The sequence below is a fragment of the Mustelus asterias genome, chromosome 2 (assembly GCF_964213995.1).
Source record: "Mustelus asterias chromosome 2, sMusAst1.hap1.1, whole genome shotgun sequence".
NCBI classification, from domain to species: domain Eukaryota; kingdom Metazoa; phylum Chordata; class Chondrichthyes; order Carcharhiniformes; family Triakidae; genus Mustelus; species Mustelus asterias.
Window position 1 is genome coordinate 104,862,156 of NC_135802.1, and position 19,284 is coordinate 104,881,439.

Genomic DNA, 19,284 nt, shown 5'->3' on the forward strand with positions numbered 1-19,284 from the left:
GCCCAGCCCCTCGGTTTATGGAGGGGGAGCTCGGACGGCTGCTGAACACCGTGGAGGGGAGGCTAGCCATCTTGTACCCATGGGAGGGAAAACGGCCCAGGAGTAGGGACTCAAATGCGGCCTGGGAAGTGGTGGCTGCAGCAGTCAATGCCTGCGGCCTGACACGCAGGACTGGCACCCATTGTCAGAAGATGATGAATGACCTCATTTAGGCTGCAAGGGTGGGTGTCCATTTGTCTCATCTTGGCAGCAGTCCCATCCATCACACCTGGAATGTCCACCTCAACCCACCCCAAGACACCCAGTGGCCGTCCAGCACCCTGACCACCCCCCCCCCCCCCCCCCCCCACCCCCCAGCATCGTCCTCAAGTGCCTCTGGCAAACCCCCATTCACAACCCCTGCCTGGTGAGGCACGGTGTCGAGCTACACCACCTCATCTCTGTCCTAAAAGGGCAATCCCTAATTTTGAAACAGTGCTCCCTAGTTCTGATCTCATCCACAAGAGGAAACATCCTTTCCATGTTCACCTTAAAAAGACCATTCAGGATCTTATATACTTCAATCAAGTCACCCCTCACTCTTCTAAACTCTAGTGGAAATAAATCTTGCCTGTCCAACTTTTTCTAATAAGACAATCCATTCACTCCAGGTATCAATGTAGTAAACCTGAACTGCCTCCAATGCATTTACATCTTTCAGTAAATAAGGAGAACACAACTGTACACAGTGTTCGAGATGCAGTCTCACCAATGCCCTGTATAACTAAAGCATAACATCCTTACTTTTAAGCTCAATTCCTCTCATAATAAAGGATAGCATTTCATTAGCCTTCTTAATTACTTGCTGTACCTACATACCATTAGTTTAATGGATACACTAAATTTCTGGAAATAAATGAGCTAATACTTCAGTTAAAATAGTGGAGTGAAGAGTTTGATACAATGGAATAAACACTTTGTATGATAGCATCACTCAATGATTTCCAGGTTTTATCTTTTATGTGGCTCATGCACTAGAAAACGTAGATCTCTCTGCATCTCAGAATTCTGCAGTTGCCGAGTAATACTCGGCTCTTTCATTCTTCCTACCAAAGTGAACAACTTGACATTTTCCCACATTAATCTCCATCTGCCAGATTTTTACGCACTCATTCAACCTATCAATATGGCCTCTTCACAACATACTTACCTACCTATCTTTGTGTCATCTGCAAATTTAGCTACCTTTTAAAGTTTATTTTTTAGTGTCACAAGTAGTCTTACATTAACATTGCAATGAAATTACTGTGAAAATCCCCTAGTTGCCACACTCCGGTGCCTGTTCGGGTACACTGAGGGAGAATTTAGCATGGTCAATCTACCTAACCAGCACGTCTTTTGGACTGTGGGAGGAAACCAGAGCACCCAGAAGGAAACCCACACAGACATGGGGAGAATGTGTAAACAGTGACCCAAGCCAGGAATCAAATCTGGGTCCCTGGCGCTGTGAGGCAGCAGTGCTAACCACTGTGCCATCCTTGCCTTCGCTCCCTTCATCTAAGTCATAGATATAAATTGTAAAAAGTTGAACCCCTGCAGGACTCCACTCATCACATCCTGCCAATCAGAAAAAGACCAATTTATGGATACGCTGTTTTCTTCCAGCCAATCTTCTATCCAGGCTAATATGTTACTGGCTACACCATAAGCTTTTAGAAGAATATAACTAAGACAAGAATCACATTTTTTTCTTTGGTCTTTTGGGTGATCATATTGTGCATTGAAATTTTCAGAATAAGATTATTAATGATATACCATCACATTGCAGGTGCAGGCGCAAGGAGTTATATGTTAAAAAAAAATTTAAATGCTGTTTACAATTTTGACAGCATGCTTGCATAATGGAAAATTAGGCATCAAAATTACCCTGAATGACACTACTGTATGAATGGTTAATGCATTCCCCTAGTTCAAGGATACATTAAGCTTCTGGAAATAAATGAGATAATACTTCAGTTAAAATAGTGGAGTGCAGAATTTGATACAATGGAATAAGCACTTTGTATTATAGCATCACTCGGTGATTTCCAGGTTTTTATCTTTTAAAAATCATTTGTTTGCTACAATTGGTCAGACTGAGTGAAGTGATATTAAACAGTAATTACTTAACAGATGGAAGATCAAAGATTATTCACCTAAATTTTGACTGGATTTTAATATTTTGCGAAGATTTGAAAAGCAACAGATTTAAGAATATTTTTGAAATTTTGTAAATGGTTAACAGAAAGTCCAATGGTGAAGTAGAGCTATCCCTCATTTAAAATAGCTAATGTGTTCCCAAAAACAGTGTGCTAGACAAAAGCGTGCTAAACAAAAACAACTTTCCCATGGAAGAAATGCAATAAGAGTGGGCTACATTCCTGATCTAGATTAAAACCTATTTTCATGAATTAATTTAACGTATTTTATGTATTAATCATACATTTCTCTCATGCATGATAGCAACTTTGGCCAATCAGTGCTTTAATCCCAAAGAACTTGGAAGAAGTTAAATTATATCAGTACACATTACAGACTCTCTTCAGGTGAACAAGGTCTAAATAATTTCATACAGCATTTAAATTAATTCTGATGAGAAATCACAAAGCTTCCTATTGATTCTATGATTTTAACAAAGTGAAACATTTAACATTAAAGACCTATCAGTGGTACCTGGTTTTAAAACTTTTCACTCTCAAAACTGAGTCTCATCCACCAGGAGCCCACAAGTGCAAACTTACCCCTTAAAAGTTAATCATAGAATAGAATCATAGAATCCTTACAGTGCAGTAGGAGGCCATTCGGTCCATCAGTTCTGCACCAACAACAATCCCATCCAGGACCTATCCCCATAACGCCACATATTTACTCTGTTAGACCCCTGACACTAAGGGGCAATTTTAGCATGGCCAATCAACTTAACCCACACATCTTTGGATTGTGGGAGGAAATCGGAGCACCCAGAAGAAACCCACGCAGACACGGGAGAATGTTCAAACTCCACACAGACACAGACAGTTACCCGAGGCCAGAATTGAACCCGGATCCTTGGCACTGTGAGGCAGCAGTGCTAACCACTGTTATAGACTATTGGAATCTCAGAAAACCTTTGTTGCTTGTGTAAAATCAAACCAGACTATGTATACAATACTGTAATTCTGTACTAAACTGAGCCTTGATGTGTTGTTGCATGACTAAAAATCGAACGTATTGATTTGCTTTTGATTTAAATTATGTTACTTTGTTAAGTCTCAATCAGCTTTGTTGAATCATACTACTGCAATGACTGACCCTGAATCAGTGATGAATAAATACAATTAAGTAAAAGTTATTAGTGGTGTAAACTAGTCATTTATATCTTAGAGGTTAGCGATACATTAAATCTAGGTCAGGAATGTAACCCACTGATGACCAAACTATGGCTGTATCTTTTTGCATTTATTTATATAGGATAATTTGAAAGATACCATAGGGTTCATTTACACAAAATCTTTGGATACAAACATAAATCTCAAACAAACTTCCCTACATACACTTAAATAAGATCCTGAGAGGTTTTAACCGGGTGGATATGGAAAGGATGTTTCATCTTGTGGGAGAATCTAAAACTAGGGGTCACTTTCTAAAAATAAGGAGTCGCCCATTTAAGACAGAAGTGAGAAGGATTTTTTTCTCTCAGAGGGTAGTGAGTCTTCGGAACTCCCTCCCTCAAAAGGCAGTGGAAGCAGAGAATGAGAGTGTTTTTAAGGCAGTGGTACATAGATTATTGATAAATGGGGGAGGGTGGTGAAAGGTTATTGGGAGGTAGGCTGGAGGTTGCGGTCAGATCAGCCATAACCTTATTGAATGTCGAAGCAGGCTCAAAGGGCCGAGTGGCCTACTCCTGCTCGTGATTCATATGTTTCCACATATGTAAGAACATAAAACTGTCTTCAAATAGCCTTTAAAATGTTTTTAAGTGTCTTTTTTCTTTGTAAACTAACTGAATAATTCTTCACTGTCAGATTTGAGATCAAATTGTGAGGGAGTTTATCATGACCCCTGATGCACAATATAGTTAATAACAATTGACATGAGTCCATCAGAATTCTGCCAAATTGGCCAGCTTTTATTGATTGAATAGCAACATTTTATAACACACTTTTAACCTAATAAAACATCTCTAGGCACTTCACAGGAGTATTACAAAAAGAAGTACGATACCAAACCACACAAGGAGGAATTAGGTCAGGTGACCAACAGCTTGATATAAGAGGTAGATTTTAAGAAGTATCTCAGGCAGAAGAGCGGGAGCGAGAGAGCGGGCGAGTGAGCGAGAGAGGTAGGTAGGATATTCCACACATTGGGAACTAGGCAGCTGGAAGCACAGCCACCAATAGTGGAGTGATTAAAAACCAGCTCCACAAGAGACCAGATTAGAGGAGTGAAGATATCGCAGAGATAGGAAAGGGCTAGGCCATGGAGTGATTTCATAACAAGGATGAAAATTTTATGTTCAGGATGTTGCTTGACTGGGAGCCTAAGTAGGTCAGCGGGCATAGACTTGATAGAGTAACAGGACTTAATGCATGTTAAGACACAAGGAGCAGTTTTCGACGACCTCAGGTTTGTGCAGGGTAGAATGTGGGAGACCAGCCAGCACTGCATTAGAATAGTCAAGCTTAGAGGTAACAAAGGCATGAATGTGGATTTCAGCAGAAGACAAGTCAAGACCGGGAAGAAGTTGGGCAATGTCACAAAGTTGGGAAAAGAGAAGGAAAAAGTGTTGAGATGATACCTTCTATTCAAAATACTTTCCTGAACTTTGGAGGCAAACCAAACACTGCAATGAGAACCATTACTTCAGATGGACCTCAAAAATCATCTACAGTTTCTAGAACTCTTGTAAAACACACCTATGGGATCTACAGTACATAACTGGCAATCTCTTTAAGCAGAAAACTCAGAAAGATGTGTTACTGAGTTCAAAAGCAAATAAATATCCTATTCATAATACAAATAGCTAAAAGATCAATTCATCTGCAATGTTTTGGTACTTATTAGGTGAATGGGGGTGGAATTTCAAGCAGTTGCAATACGTCTTCATCCCTTTTTTTCAACAATACAAGTGTTACCAGAACAGGACAAATACTGCTATCACTCATCTCCTTTCACATGAACATCACTGAAAGAGGTGCGTATGATAGCTGTTCAAGTTCTCACCTGCCTTGCTTCACTTGCCCTGATTCCACTTATACCTATCATACATTTGGCCATAAATAATCCTGGTGAAAATGTGGCAAATAAAAAATTTAAAAACTGGTTTCCTTGCCATATCCAATAATGGAATTATTGACTACTGCAAGGAACAACAGCATAGTTATGAACCAACTAGTTCATTTTTTTAAGTCTTTGGCTTGTCCACTTGGGGTGTTAATGCTGTGACATGGCTGTTCATTCATCCTCCAAGCAAATTCCCTAGCCCCAGATGTACACAAATGGAGTGGGTGTATATTCAAATTATAAAAATTCCCTTACAAATCTGGACAGAGCCAAGGGCACAACTAACCAGTGAATGGAAGTCCCGTTCTACAATTGTTACACCAGCAAACAGAACGTGAAAGATTCTTGGGTTCAGCATTCTAATAAGTATAAAGATCACCTCCAAACATCATGGTCAAAATAAATTATTTAGAAATAATTACAATTGATTGAATGGTTTTGAACTGATGAAAGTACTTAAACCAATACATGATCGTAGATCAGCAGTTAAAGGCAACTCTCATTCAGTGTGATGGTTTGACTTCTAAGTGTTGCCATGTCTCCAAAATAAACCACAATTTGAACAACTTGAAATTTATTAGCACAATGTAATTAAAGCATTTCTGACTTACAGAAGGCAGTGGCGGAGCACCTGGTGGAGGAGACGGAAGTGGTGGTGGTGGTGGTGGCGGCACTGGCATAACTTTACCTGAAAAACAAAGAGGAGTTATACTTCCCAGATATTAAAAATGTTGTCAACTATAGAGTGTCATCAGGCTATGCCCCTTTAAATAAAAATAATGATTTTTCAACTTTCAACTGACTGGAAATCTTGCAATTTGAAATGTGGCAGAACAAACTGCTTAAAAATGCAAGGCTGCCTTCCAAGATAAAGGCAGAAAAGCAATAAAACACCTTCAGGGTAATGTGAAGAGAGGAACACTTCCTATGATTCAAAGACCCATCAAAGCTCATCACTGTCTAAGGAAAAGACATTGAAATGTAAAGTGCTGGTTATTCAAACAATGGTTCTCATTGCAGATATACCCAAAACTTCTTGGAAATACACAATGGATGAAGTATAACAGTGGTGTGGAGATGCCAGCATTGGACTGGGGTAAACACAGTAAGAAGTCTCACAACACCAGGTTAAAGTCCAACAGGTTTATTTGGTAGCAAAAGCCACCTTTTGAAGTATAACAGGCCTGTTGAAGTATAACAGGCCAGACTGCCAGCCACTGCAAGGAGATTGCAAGTAACACAAATTGCGTCAAGAAAGTTTTCAACAGAGGAAATATGCGGAAAAGCTGCGTTCTCTCCTTGTCTTTTTTGGAACAAGTATATTAACTGGTTTGGAAGACAGCTTTCCTAGAAATTTACCAGCAAATCAAGATCTTCTAATAATTGCTAACAACATCTTCTACATCTGACCTCATCCTCGAAACAAGCTAATCCAAATCAGCCATAGCCATATAACAATCTACAACTCAAGGACAAGCAAAGGACACTTAATCATATATTCTTTTTACTTCTTTTTAGACTCTAGCTTCTCTTACTTCTGATACTGGTGTGTGTGTGATGTTGCATTTTTATTATTTTTTCTAAGGTTTAGTGGTTGATAAATTTGCTCTTTCTTTAGATCAAGTAAACCTTGCTTTTGACCATTTAAATATACTGGTTTTTGATTCTTCCTGTCAAAGTGGACAAGTTCACATTTTTGTACATCAGACTCCATCTACCAAATCTTTATCCACTCACTTAAACTATCTAAATCCAATGTCGTCTTGCTAACTTACTTTCTGACCTATCTTAGTGCAATCAGCAAATTTAGCTACCATGCATTGGGTCCTTTCATCAAAGTCATTAACAAAGATCATGAATAGTTGAGACCCCAGCACTGATCCCTATGGCACTTCACTAGTTACAGCTTGCCAATCAAAAAAAAACATTTATTGCTTCCTTCTGTTTGCTTCTCGTTAGCTAACTGATCTTTTATTTGTGTTAATACATTTCCAATCACACCACAAGTGCTTATTTTGTCAAGTAACTTTTGACATGTCACCATAGCAAATGCCTTTTGGAAGTCTAAATACAGAGCATCTTCAGGTTCTCCTTAATCCACTCTGCTTGTAACTTTCTCAAAGAACCCTAATAAATTCGTCAAACATTTCTCCTTCACAAAACCACATTAACTCTGCCTTTTTTTTATTAATAAGGTGTGGGTCATCACTGGCTCGACTAGCATTTATTGCCCATCCCTGATTGTATATGATTTTCTAAATGTCCTCCAATTATCTCCTTAATATTGGATTGTAGAACTTTCTCTATGACAGATGTTAGGTTAACTGACCCACAGTTCCTGCTCATCAGCCTTTAACTGTTGAATCCCTACAATCATTCTGATGGTTTTCCCAGTACTTGCAGCTGTTTTAATTTCCTCCCTCTTCATTTTCAAAATTTGTTGGAATATTTTTTAATGTCTACTACAGTGAAGACAGATACAAAATACATGTTCAACACTTCTGTGATCTTTGTTTCCCAATCTCATCCTCTAAGGGAACAATTCTAACTTTTGTTACTCTTTTCCTTTTAAAATACTTGTAGAAGCTCTTACTATCTGTTTTTATATTTCTAGTTAGCTTTCTCTCAGATTCTAATTTCTCTCTCTATTATTTTTTAGTCACTCTTTGCCAGGTTCTAAAATCTAACCAATCTTCTGACTAACCATAATCTTCGCAGTAGCATACTGTATTCCTTTAAATTCTATCCTTAACTTCCATGGATGGTGTGTCCTGCTCATAGAATCTTTCTTCTTTAAAGACAATGCAGGATATAAACTTGGCAGGCTTCCAACAAATGCAGGGTAATGAATCTAAGTCAATAATCACATGATGGTCTTGCTGAACCACTCTGTGAGTACAATACTAACATAACTCACAGGTTTGTGTCCATGCCGTCGTTTGACAGATCACTGTGTCCTGATGCCTGATGGCATCCTGGGGCTCAGTATCACGATGCGGCCTCTGAATTAATCATGCATGAGAGCTGGCGTTTGGTGAAACAGTGCTCCCGATGTAGTTTCATCTTCAGAGGGTCAAGTGATAATTGCTGATGGATGTTTTTTCTCTTAGAGTCACCTTGCTAAGCTCCTATCACACTCAGGAGTGCATTGATGTGTGCAATAGCATTTCTGGCCTTGGAAAGCTATGCCATTAACTTTTTTTGCTCCATGGTTGATAAGACTGCACTATGTGTAGTTGCTTAATGATGCGCACTAGCGAAGTGTTTATCCCATTACACAATAGCCACATGCTCTCTGGACTGCTGTGCCTTCCATCTTTAGGGTTGAAGGTGATTTATGTTTCCTCCATTAGTATCTTGAGACTGGTGATCTTTCGTGAGATGTTGAATATGACAGTGAAGGTCTTTTAGCTCCCCTGCACCAAAGTATCAGGAGAACTGTGTTCTTATCTTCACCTTATTCTCCTGGAATCTTGTAGTTATAAGGTTGTCAGGTGCACATCTTCTATATTGTGCCTCATGCAATGGCATCCTCATGTGGCTCAGCTGAATCATCATCCTCTTCAAGTTCATCCTCTTCAATATTCTTCTCAGCTGAGGACACATGTAGCTCCTCCATGTCTCTGTGGCAGAACATTTCCCCCTTGACACTACTAGATTGTGCAGGGCACAGTAAACAATGATGATATGGGACACACTCTGTGGTGAATTTTGGAGATCCCTGCTTGATCGGCCCAAACATCTGAAATGCATTTTTAAGAGGCCATTAGTCTATTCTATGAAGGATCTTGTGCTAAATATGCAGCATTGCATTGCTCCTCAGATGCACTTGGTAGACAATGAAGGGTGGCTTTAGCCACACCAAGGAGCCAACTCTTGATGTACCAAGGGCCCTCAAAGATCTGTGGCACCAATGAGTGATTCAAGATGTGAGAGTTGTGAGAGCTCGCTGGGTACCTAGCATAAACATGCATAATCTGCTTTCTATGATCAAAACTGGACATAAAGCCAGTGAAATCTTTCTCTACTAATGAATCGTACAGGCTGCAGCCAGAGAGCTCTCAAAGCCACATGTGTGCAGTTGACAGTGCCCTGCATTTGCAAAATGTCTGAAGTCACAACAAATCTCACAGCTCTGGCAGCCTGGCATTCTTCATCTATGCTGAACTGCACATAAAGGTAGCCATCTCTGGAAAGGCATCTGTCACCTTCCTTATGCATTTATATAACCAATTGTGAGATTCCACAGAGGTTCCCAGTGGAATCCTGGAAGGATCCGCCAGCTTGCAAGTACAATGGTAACCTTAAGAACAAACCATGTTGGATGCTTTCCCAATCCATGCGGCATCAGATCCTCACAAAGAACGTGGCAATTATGAGCTATGACATTGCTAGGGGTCTTTGACACTACCTTTTGCTCATCTCTATGTATGAGCTACATCTTCAGTAGATCTTTGGTCTTACCAAACATCTTCACAGATTTGGTTTCCTCTTGTCAGCATCTGGGTCTTCCTGGGACCCCGCTGGCTCTTGATTCTTAGCAACAGTCTTCTTAGAACTGTGCCAGACCTTCTTTTCATTCACATCAAAGTTATCAAGTGTTGCCTGCAACCTGCATTCTGAATTTCTCCTCCGTGTTTCCTTGAATTGATACAATTGAGCAATCAATGTTATTTCCCACTGATTCGTATTCCTCCATATATAAGGCAGCCATGCATTCTCAAGCCATGGACTTTCCCTTAGTCTGCACATCACATACCAAGGCAATCTCTTGCAGGATGATATCATCCTAGAGGGTGACAAGTGGCTGATCTTTCCTCTCAGACATGAATACACATTCACAACAAGTGTGGCCATTCGGATCCAAAGTGAAAGTCTTAGGAGCCACAGTCAGCCTTGTGTTGGTTCTCCTCCAGTGGTTTTACAACAACTATGGATACTCAGTTCTTGCACTTTTGGCCTGACTGCAAACATGGTGCCTTGAATGTTATAACTAATGCATTGGGGAGATGGAGCCTTGTAGGGCCCGTGCTGCCTCTGTGCTGCAGACATGGCTATTGATTCTTGGAGACTGCATCCATGCCTCTGTGAGGATCAGATGCCATTTAAGACCATATACAGTGTAACACCTAAATCTAATGGACTGTCCACCTGAATGTGCACAATTAGAAATGAGAACCAAACTTATTTATTAAGCACGAGACCGTTGAGTCTGGCACTCAGCTGAAGCATGCCCTCCACCGTTTCAGCAAGACAGTTATAGTGTGCACCTTCAATTCGCCCAAAATAGTTGTGCACAACTCCTCATATATGTCTTGAAACTCCGCCAATAACATTATTTTCAAGCTTGTTTTTCCAACTGAGTCACTGATCACTGAAGGCGATCACGGTGCGCATTACATTTGTGAGTGTGAGTGCACCCATCAGCTTCCTCCCATCTTCCTCCATGGTCACCACATCCTAATTCCCATTCTATCCCTGTTACCCTTGACCCCATCATTGTTCATATTGTTATTCCTATCTTCCTTCCTGAACCCTTTAATGGTGATGTCCCCATGTCCTTTGTTGACCTGATTCAACGCCATGTTCACCCTGACTTTCTAACATCATCCTCCCCCCATGAGACCATCCAATAACAACCTCATGATTTTTCAATAATTGACATTACTGGATTCAGATGCCTCCCCTGATGGTGACAGTGCCAGCTGCATCACAGTAACATGCCTCTCACCCCCAGGATTCAATGCCTTATGGAACTGACAATGCTCCGCACACCCTGCTGTGTACAATCATCACTGCCCTTCCCCTGTCCAAGACCGGGATTAAAACATGCATGCCATGCACAGCCCTCTAACATGGTCTGCACAATGCAGAACATTCTGTTCAATATGCCCCATGACACTGTGGTCTCCATCCCAGGGCAGTTTATTCAATATGCCCCATGACAGTGTGGCCTCTGCCCCAGGTCAGTCTGTTCAATATGATCTTGGTGCTTAATTTGGAGAGTGAATGCAAATACAGTGAATTGGCCTTTAATGAGCATTCATGAGATGCAAATGAATGTAAATTTGGCTCCGGACATAGATCAGTGGGAAATTCAACCCCACCCTAATGCCCCCTTCAAAGACAGGAAAACAACATTTCAAACTAATTTCCTGCAAGCCGAAAATTGACTTTTCTCATCACACCAAATTTTGTGCCGTCATCCCCCACAATTGCCACCACTGGCAGGAGCAAAAAATTCCACCCTTTAGGACTTTAGGAACTAATTGAGTCCCAATCATGTCCATTGCAGTTTCTGGCTTTGCTGGAACTAGAGAGCTACCAGTCAATCAGATTGGTCGACAGCCCTCTGAGGCAGGACTGCTTCATGATTGAGGGACAGAAGTCCCATCTCCACTCAATTAACCTTGTTGCGATGTTAAATGGCTGCAGGGCAGCCTGTATCAATGGGGGTGTGTTCACTGCTGACTCTTCATGTGGGAGGAAGGGAAATTCTGCCATCCTATAAAATCAGGACATTAGAATGAGTTTTTGAGGCCAAGAGTACTTTCCAATAAGGGGAGAAAAATAAGGCACAGCCTCCAAACTGCTCTCTGATATCTTTTAACAGTGAGATATAGTTCAATATCAGTGAAGACCTGCATATGCTTTGCCTTACCGCTATGAGCTATTAATACATGCCATAAAGTTGCTGAAAAGGGAGAGAAAAATAGAGATGCAGGCAAGTCCAGTAAAATTGTATTAATATATTTCCTGACTGACTAATTAGCCAATTGAGGGTGGTGGTTCTTTGAATGAATTTTGGATCTAATCACCAAGTAAACATTTCCTGTCACAGCACACAGTCCCCTTCCCTTCCCCCATATCATGCTTTTTGAATTCACCTGTTATTGTTGGAGGAACCTTTGACTTGACGAAATCACTCCACCACCACAGAAAGCTGCTTGGAGTGCAGTCAAGAGGGCCCTGGAGAGTCAGTAATTGTGAGGACTCAGCATTTGGGTTGGAGAGATTGTCACTCAGTTCCCTCGCATTGTTTGCTCATGGCTGGCCTCCTAAATCTTGGAACTTGTCAGACAGCAGTTGCTGGAGCAAAACCATGAGCAAAAGTACTCGACTGCAGGCAAACTAACCTTTACATTGCACTACTGCATCTATAGGAGTAATGTGATCAACAGCACAAGCTCAGCTGAGATTGGTTCGTGTCAAGTGATCAAATCACACACACATACATTTACGATGTTTGTGTATGTGAAACTACCAAAAGAAATCATACCCCAAATCACTTTTGAAGAAATGAAAAGTGAAAAGGTCTGACAAACTGGTTTTGTGAAACGCAGCTGTTGTTTTGAGCGTAGTTTTGCAGAAATGCCAGTTGGGGTCAGCACAGCTGAGAAACAGCTGTTTTCTCACAGTAATGTTTCATTCTTCTCACAAATGCTTTTGTTTCTAGATGACTTAAGTGATTTGTTATGTCAATGCCTAATTAGTACTATATTTTCTCAGTACACAATCTGTTGGTTTGCTTGCCAACAGTGCCATTGCTGCCCTCTCTGGAGGTCCTTTTCTGATGTTGCTGCCACTTGTTCTTTTGGTCAAACAGTCCATTTTGAGTAGGCTGGCCATTTTAACATAAATTAAGCTGCAGGAATGGTTTAGTTTCGCATCCTGATGGATTAGATTTTTCAGTATCATAGGATTTATAGTGATATATCGAAACTGAATCAACTCAAAATGTGCCGGCAGCTGAAAAACTATCAGAGCTTGAAATTCAGCATCATCAGAAAGGAAGGCAACAACTAGACTTTGTCATGCAATTATAAAAACATGTTAATAGAAAATCAGACCCCAATAAATGCCTGGCATTATGTGGACAACTTTCTGACTTTACAGTACTAATGAAACACTCGGATTTTGGCAGGAGGAAGAAAGAGGAGAGAGGGAGAGAGAAGGCATAATTTAAATCTAAAGCAAAGTTGATACTGAACTTTGGAATGCTCTGAAATTCTAGGATCAGCTTCCAGGGCTGAGAAGGATGCCACTTTAATATCAACCAGTCATTTAGAAGTAAATAGCAAGATAAAACTTTCTCAGGAAAAAATGGTTAGGTAAGCATATGGAGATACAGCAAATGTTTGAGAGAAGGCAGCTTGTAGCAACTGTATATTAATCTTTTGGAGGTAAATTCTGAAAAATATTCAAATTTGTGCATTTGTATAAAGTCAAGGGAATATAATTTAAGTATTTGTATATGGATAACTTCCCAAATTCTTTTCTGGTGTGACCCCATTTTAATGCCTCAAACTTCATGTGATCCAAAATTTGGGGGTTCAATTGGTGGTGTGGGGAGGGTGGTTTCAGTTGTTGAATGGGGGAAGGGGAGCTTCAGTTGCAAGGGGTAGCTTTAGTTCTTGATTGAAGGGATTGTAGGAACAAGAGTTGAGCTTTGGGAGAGTTGATGAAAAGGTAGGGTTTCTACAAAAAAAAACTTAGCTTTTTTTGCAGCAGCAATCAGGCCTCAGAGAGCAGTCCATTAGGTCATGCTCACCAATAGGAAAAATGTAAGATTTAAAGGGGTCTCACAACTTCAGCAATCAGTCTGATCTCCATGGCAACCATTGCTGCCTCGGAGCACAAACCCCAAAATCTCATCACATTACACCACTGGGAGATCATGACCCAAAGTTTGGAAGCCCAGACTTACATGGTTTAACTTAGATCCCATTTCACACACATGTTCATTAGTGACAAAGTTACAGCCAATTCTGACCTAAGCAAACAAAAATTGTCTACATGGAAGTTACAGATGGTGAAGATAGACTGAAATTTTTTAAAAATCAATAACTGTTTTCATGGGAATCCACTAGAGTAGAAAACATGAGGCTAAAACAAAGTCTCTTAATTTTTTTGCTGATAACAAGTAGTTAAATTCTGTTATCTTGTTATATTAGTTAGGAACGAAATGTTATGCAAATATGCATCCAGAATAGCACTGATGCCCTGCAGTCAGGCAACAATATATCAGTTCACCAGCCACATGGGAAACTGTACAGAATGTACAGAAGCTCCAGCATTTTGTATCTAAAAGTATGTTTATTCCGAATTTATGGAAACCAGAAGACATAACATGGTGGCAGCAGATGTTGGTGAATAAGACTCAAACATTTTAAACAAATTTAACGTTGAATTAGATTGAGAAAAATCAACCTGAATTAATGTCAAAGAGAGTTAAACTGAGTGCATTGCACAAAAATGAAATGGCAACTACCACAGCACTGAATACACAACTACAGCCCATAATAAATTGGAAAGCTGATGTTGTTGTAGAGGCATTTGAGAGTGCAGATTGACATTCAATAGCTTTTGAAAAGACACTGGTGCAGAGGGAAGGGTCAGCTACATCATTTTGTGGCAGGAGAGAAAGGATTACATTTGGTTAATAACTGGGAGCTAAGTGAGGGAGATGGTAAAAACCCAGGTAAAGCTGTTGAAAATTTCAGCACCCATTTCCAGCCAAAGATAAATCATCAGATAAACCACATGAGTTTCAAAGCCAGAGACAGGAATCAGGTGAGCTTGTTGACAATCCTTAACAAGATTGAAAAATGCAGCCAGAAAGTGGAAATAGAAGAAAACAAAAGAAAGGATGATACATCAGCACATTTGGGGTTCTACACAGCCTTAACTACAATAAGATTTAATTGGAAAGGACAAGTTCATGGTATTGCAGGTTGCTGACACTGCCAGAGCATATGTACTCAACAGTAGACGGATGGAAACACTGACTACCCTTCAGTTAAGTCAAGACAAGGGGCAGCAGGGTTGATGCAGTGAAAAGGCAACAAAATAATTATCAGAAAAAGAGAAAGATGCACAGATAGTGTAGACTGAGTTCACAGACGAAAGGTAAAGTCTCATACATGGATTAAATTGTAGAGCTTGTTGAAAGCTCAATCACTAGGATAAGATGTGCTGAACAAAGAAGATGATAAAGAAGTTATTAGAGACAGAGCAACAGGGCAAGGGACCAAAACATTAATACCCTGGAAGATGGCAATGACTTTGAGAACAAAATAGGAACCATAAAATTTCAGATGCAACAGTTCTCAAAGACAATAAGTACACACAACCATTCAGATCAGGAAGAGGGTGAGATGAGCCCACAACTATAACTCTGAAGCTGATAATCAATACTGGAGCATTGAGTAATATAATTCTGTTCAGAATGTACTAAAAGATCTTTCCTGAAAATCTGAAAGAAAATTGTTACCCAAGGAAAGATGCTCTGAAACCGAGCAATGTCATATTGATGGCACAGTAAGAAATCTCACAACACCAGGTTAAAGTCCAACAGGTTTATTTGGTAGCAAATACCATTTAACCTGGTGTTGTGAGACTTCTTACTGTGCTTACCCCAGTCCAACGCCGGCATCTCCACATATTGATGGCAAACAGGGGACACTGAGGTCCAATAGCTGTAACAACACAAATTAGAGGGCCACAAAATGGAAAATATGCTAACCTTATGTTCCATATCACTGAAACAGACTGTCCTGCTATCCTGGGGTTGAGCAATTGTAGCTTACCTTTTTTGGGGGCATTGCTGACTTGGCCAGCATTTATTGTCCATCACTAGTTGCCCTTGAACTGAGTGGCTTGGTACGCCATTTCAGAGGGCAGTTGAGAGTGAACCACATTGCTGTGGCTCTGGAGTCACACATAGGCCAGACCAGGTAAGGAAGGCAGATTTCCTTCCCTAAAGGACATTAGTGAACCAGATGGGTTTTTCCAACAATCGACAATGATTTCACAGTCATCAGTACTTTCTTAATTCCAGATATTTTTATTGGATTCAAATTCCGCCATCTGCCATGGCAGAATTCAAACCTGGATCCCCAGAACATTAGCTGAACTTCTGGATTAATAGTCCAGAGATAATGCATTGCCTCCCTGTCTTAGTAAACCATGAGGTTTGAGGGAGTTATACTAAGGGTTGAAGGTAGCATACTAATTAAGAAGTGCACTCCAGTCTGAAGCAAAAGGATCTGGTACAAATGTATCCAGAATAATTGGATAAAATGGTTGGATGGTTTGAAGATTTTGAACATGATATCACTATTGAACCACCGAAGATATAATGTAAGAAAAAGTTAAAAATTGGAACAATTATATTGATATAAAGGCATTTATTTTAAATAAAGATGGATAGTATATTTTTATATTATTCATAAAGTTAGGAACTAATTGTCATGTACACTGAAGGTGCCACACTCACTGCTGCACTGCAGTCAGGTGCTGAGCAACAATGTCCACAAGCCACATGAAGAACTGTAAGGAATATACTCAATGAAACACCAGCATTTTGAGCCTAAAAGTGTGACTATTTCAAACTTACGGGAACCAAGGATAACAAATTCATCCCATGGATTCCTGCATAGCTATGCCCTTTCTGTGAAGTATACTTCCTGCACTGCTAAGAACTGCTAAGTACAATATTGCTTGGCATATAATTCATGTGACCTCTGCTCCCTTTTGAAATATCTGGGGATATTCCACACCTAGCAACAGGATAAGATGGATCATAAAATACTGAACAATATGTTTGGCAATTTCCTGTTTGACAAGTTTTGTCTCTCTGACTTCTAATTGCATGCAACACATTTCCATTATTCAAAAAAATACAAAGCATGAGAAAGGTTCAAATTAAGTGTCACACTCAAGATATTAACCCAACGCTCTCTCTCTCTTATAGATGTTGATCAAATAATGCATACCTCAACAATACCAGCCAGAATTCTCCCATCCTGTCTGTGGCAGATTTTGTGGCCAACAGGAGACGAGACTCAAGTAGGAGCCAAAAAGTCAAAAATCCATTGGCGTAAAATCATTTTGAAATTCTCCCAATGGTGGGTTATTGGCAGGTCGGTTCTCCAGCTGCCCATTTGTAACTCTCTGTGGTGCTCAACACCATTCTGCTGGGTAGACTAGTTTGTGCCCACTTTATCCATGCCATCTTGTGGGACTCATGGAAACTCAACTCAACCTAAGTTCAAGTGGGGTGCAAGCTAAGGGGGTTGCTGATGTGGACAAGGTGGAATAATGTGGCCACGGACACCTCACTGTTGGGAGGGTGGGGGGCGGGGGTATGTGTGTGTGTGTGTGTCTCCACAACGCTGACTGCATCCAGAACATCTGCAGGGATGGTTGCCGGGGGATAAGGGGTTGATGACTCCAGTGGATTGTCCTCACACTCATGCCAAGGACAGTTACAAAACTGTTCAAAGTTTCACACACTCCCTCATAGAGCACAGCATTGGACTTCTGAAGATGCGATTCAGGTGCCTAGACCACTCAGGTGGCTCTTTGCAATATGCACCAGAGAGGGTTTCCTACATGATCACAGTTTTTTTAAAACCATGCCCTGTACGAGTTGAGGAACTCTGTGGACTTTTGTTTTGAAAGACTTCTCCAATCTATTGTGTCTTACATCACAGATACTGTAATGTAAACTTTGCTTTTCAAATTTTTGTGCTGCTAGTGCAGGATGTACTTGAGGACTCCTGTGTGCTTCTGTTTTAAAAGAGTTCTTTTTGTGTACAAGGGTACTGCTCTGTACAATACAGCACCTGTGTTGGAGGAACCTGTCATAAACTTTGGCCAAATTTTACATTAGGGGTGCACCTGATGTGAAAGCCGCTCCCATCCGAGAAGGTGGCCAGAATGTTACATGCCTGGGCTGGGTGCGCGCCCAACCCTTAAATGTGTAAAATCTCACAAGAAGACATGGGGAGCATTTCCCAACATTATCATACATGTGCATGATTTCAAGGTTTCCATGCACGTGCGTGAATCGGATGCATGCCCACCGACAATTAAAGTGCCAACTAAAGCCATCAAAAGACCAATCGACTGAGATTTTATGCTGCTTGTGTAATCTTTAGCTCATCACATGGGGGAAACGGGTGAGCACCCATTAGGTGTTTTGCATTTTCTCACCCATGGACAGAATAAAAGCCTCCCTCCCCCCGGAGCAGTAGCAGTTTCTTTGCGATAGAGCCCATAGTTGTGTGATTATAGAGGTTAGCTTGAGTTTCCTAGTTATTGTTTAACATTTGAGGTGTGACTTTCAGCACATTGAAGATTCAATGACATTATTCAATCATTTGCCGGACAGTGATCCTCTGCATCTGATCCAGTGCGGATGGTGGACTCTGCTGGTGGGACCTCCTCTGAAGAGGAAGAGAAGGGCAGGAAGGAGAGGAGACAAGGTGAGTGCAGGCAATGTCCTGGGCAGAGAGCTGTCAGATGAGAGGCATGGGCTCAGTTGGTGTAGGGCCAGCAGGGAGGCCAGTGTGGGAGGGGACGTCCAAGACACCACTACCCAGTGGTTAGAGTATACAGACAGTGGATCAACTACCTCCAGATGTCCGACATCCAGTGCTATAGGAGGCTTCACATCTCCAGGCATACAGTGACATCAATTTGTAGCATGATAGGTCTCGAAATCGCCTCCAACTGTGTGGGTGGTCAAACCATGCCAATGGCATTGAAGGTCACAGTCGTCCCTCAACTTCTATGCCTCCAGTTCTTTTCAGGACTCTATGAGGAATCTGTGCCGTGTTTCTCAATCAACTGCACACAGTTGCATCAAGCTGGTGACCGATGCCATCTTTAGACACGCTTTCATTTTCATCGACTACAGGACAGGTGAGGGCAGCCAGGCAGAGAGAGCACAAAGGTTCACGGCAATGGTTTTTCCCATATCCAGGGTGCTATAGACAGCATGCATGTGGCCATTAGGATGCCAGCAGGAGAACCAGGAACTTTCGTCAACAAAAGGTATACTCAATAAATATGCAGATTGTCTGTGACCAGAGGACACAGGTTATACAAGTTCATGCCTGTTATCCAGGGAGCTCACATGATTCATATATCTTATGGCACTCCAAGGCTGTTTGTGGCTCCTCCATGAGGTGGTTGATGACCGCACTTCATCACCAA

General features: G+C 41.0%; 1 protein-coding gene across 2 annotated transcripts in view; it reads right to left on the reverse strand.

Annotated features, from left to right (window-relative positions):
- Window positions 1-19,284, reverse strand: part of LOC144510214 (WAS/WASL-interacting protein family member 3-like) — a 91,719-nt gene that overhangs the window by 51,444 nt on the left and 20,991 nt on the right. For both annotated transcript variants that reach the window (XM_078239712.1, XM_078239718.1), the window contains one exon: window positions 5,892-5,968. In XM_078239712.1, the coding sequence (XP_078095838.1) occupies window positions 5,892-5,960 (69 nt within the window). In that variant the 5' untranslated portion in view covers window positions 5,961-5,968. The remainder of the gene's footprint in view (window positions 1-5,891; window positions 5,969-19,284) is intronic.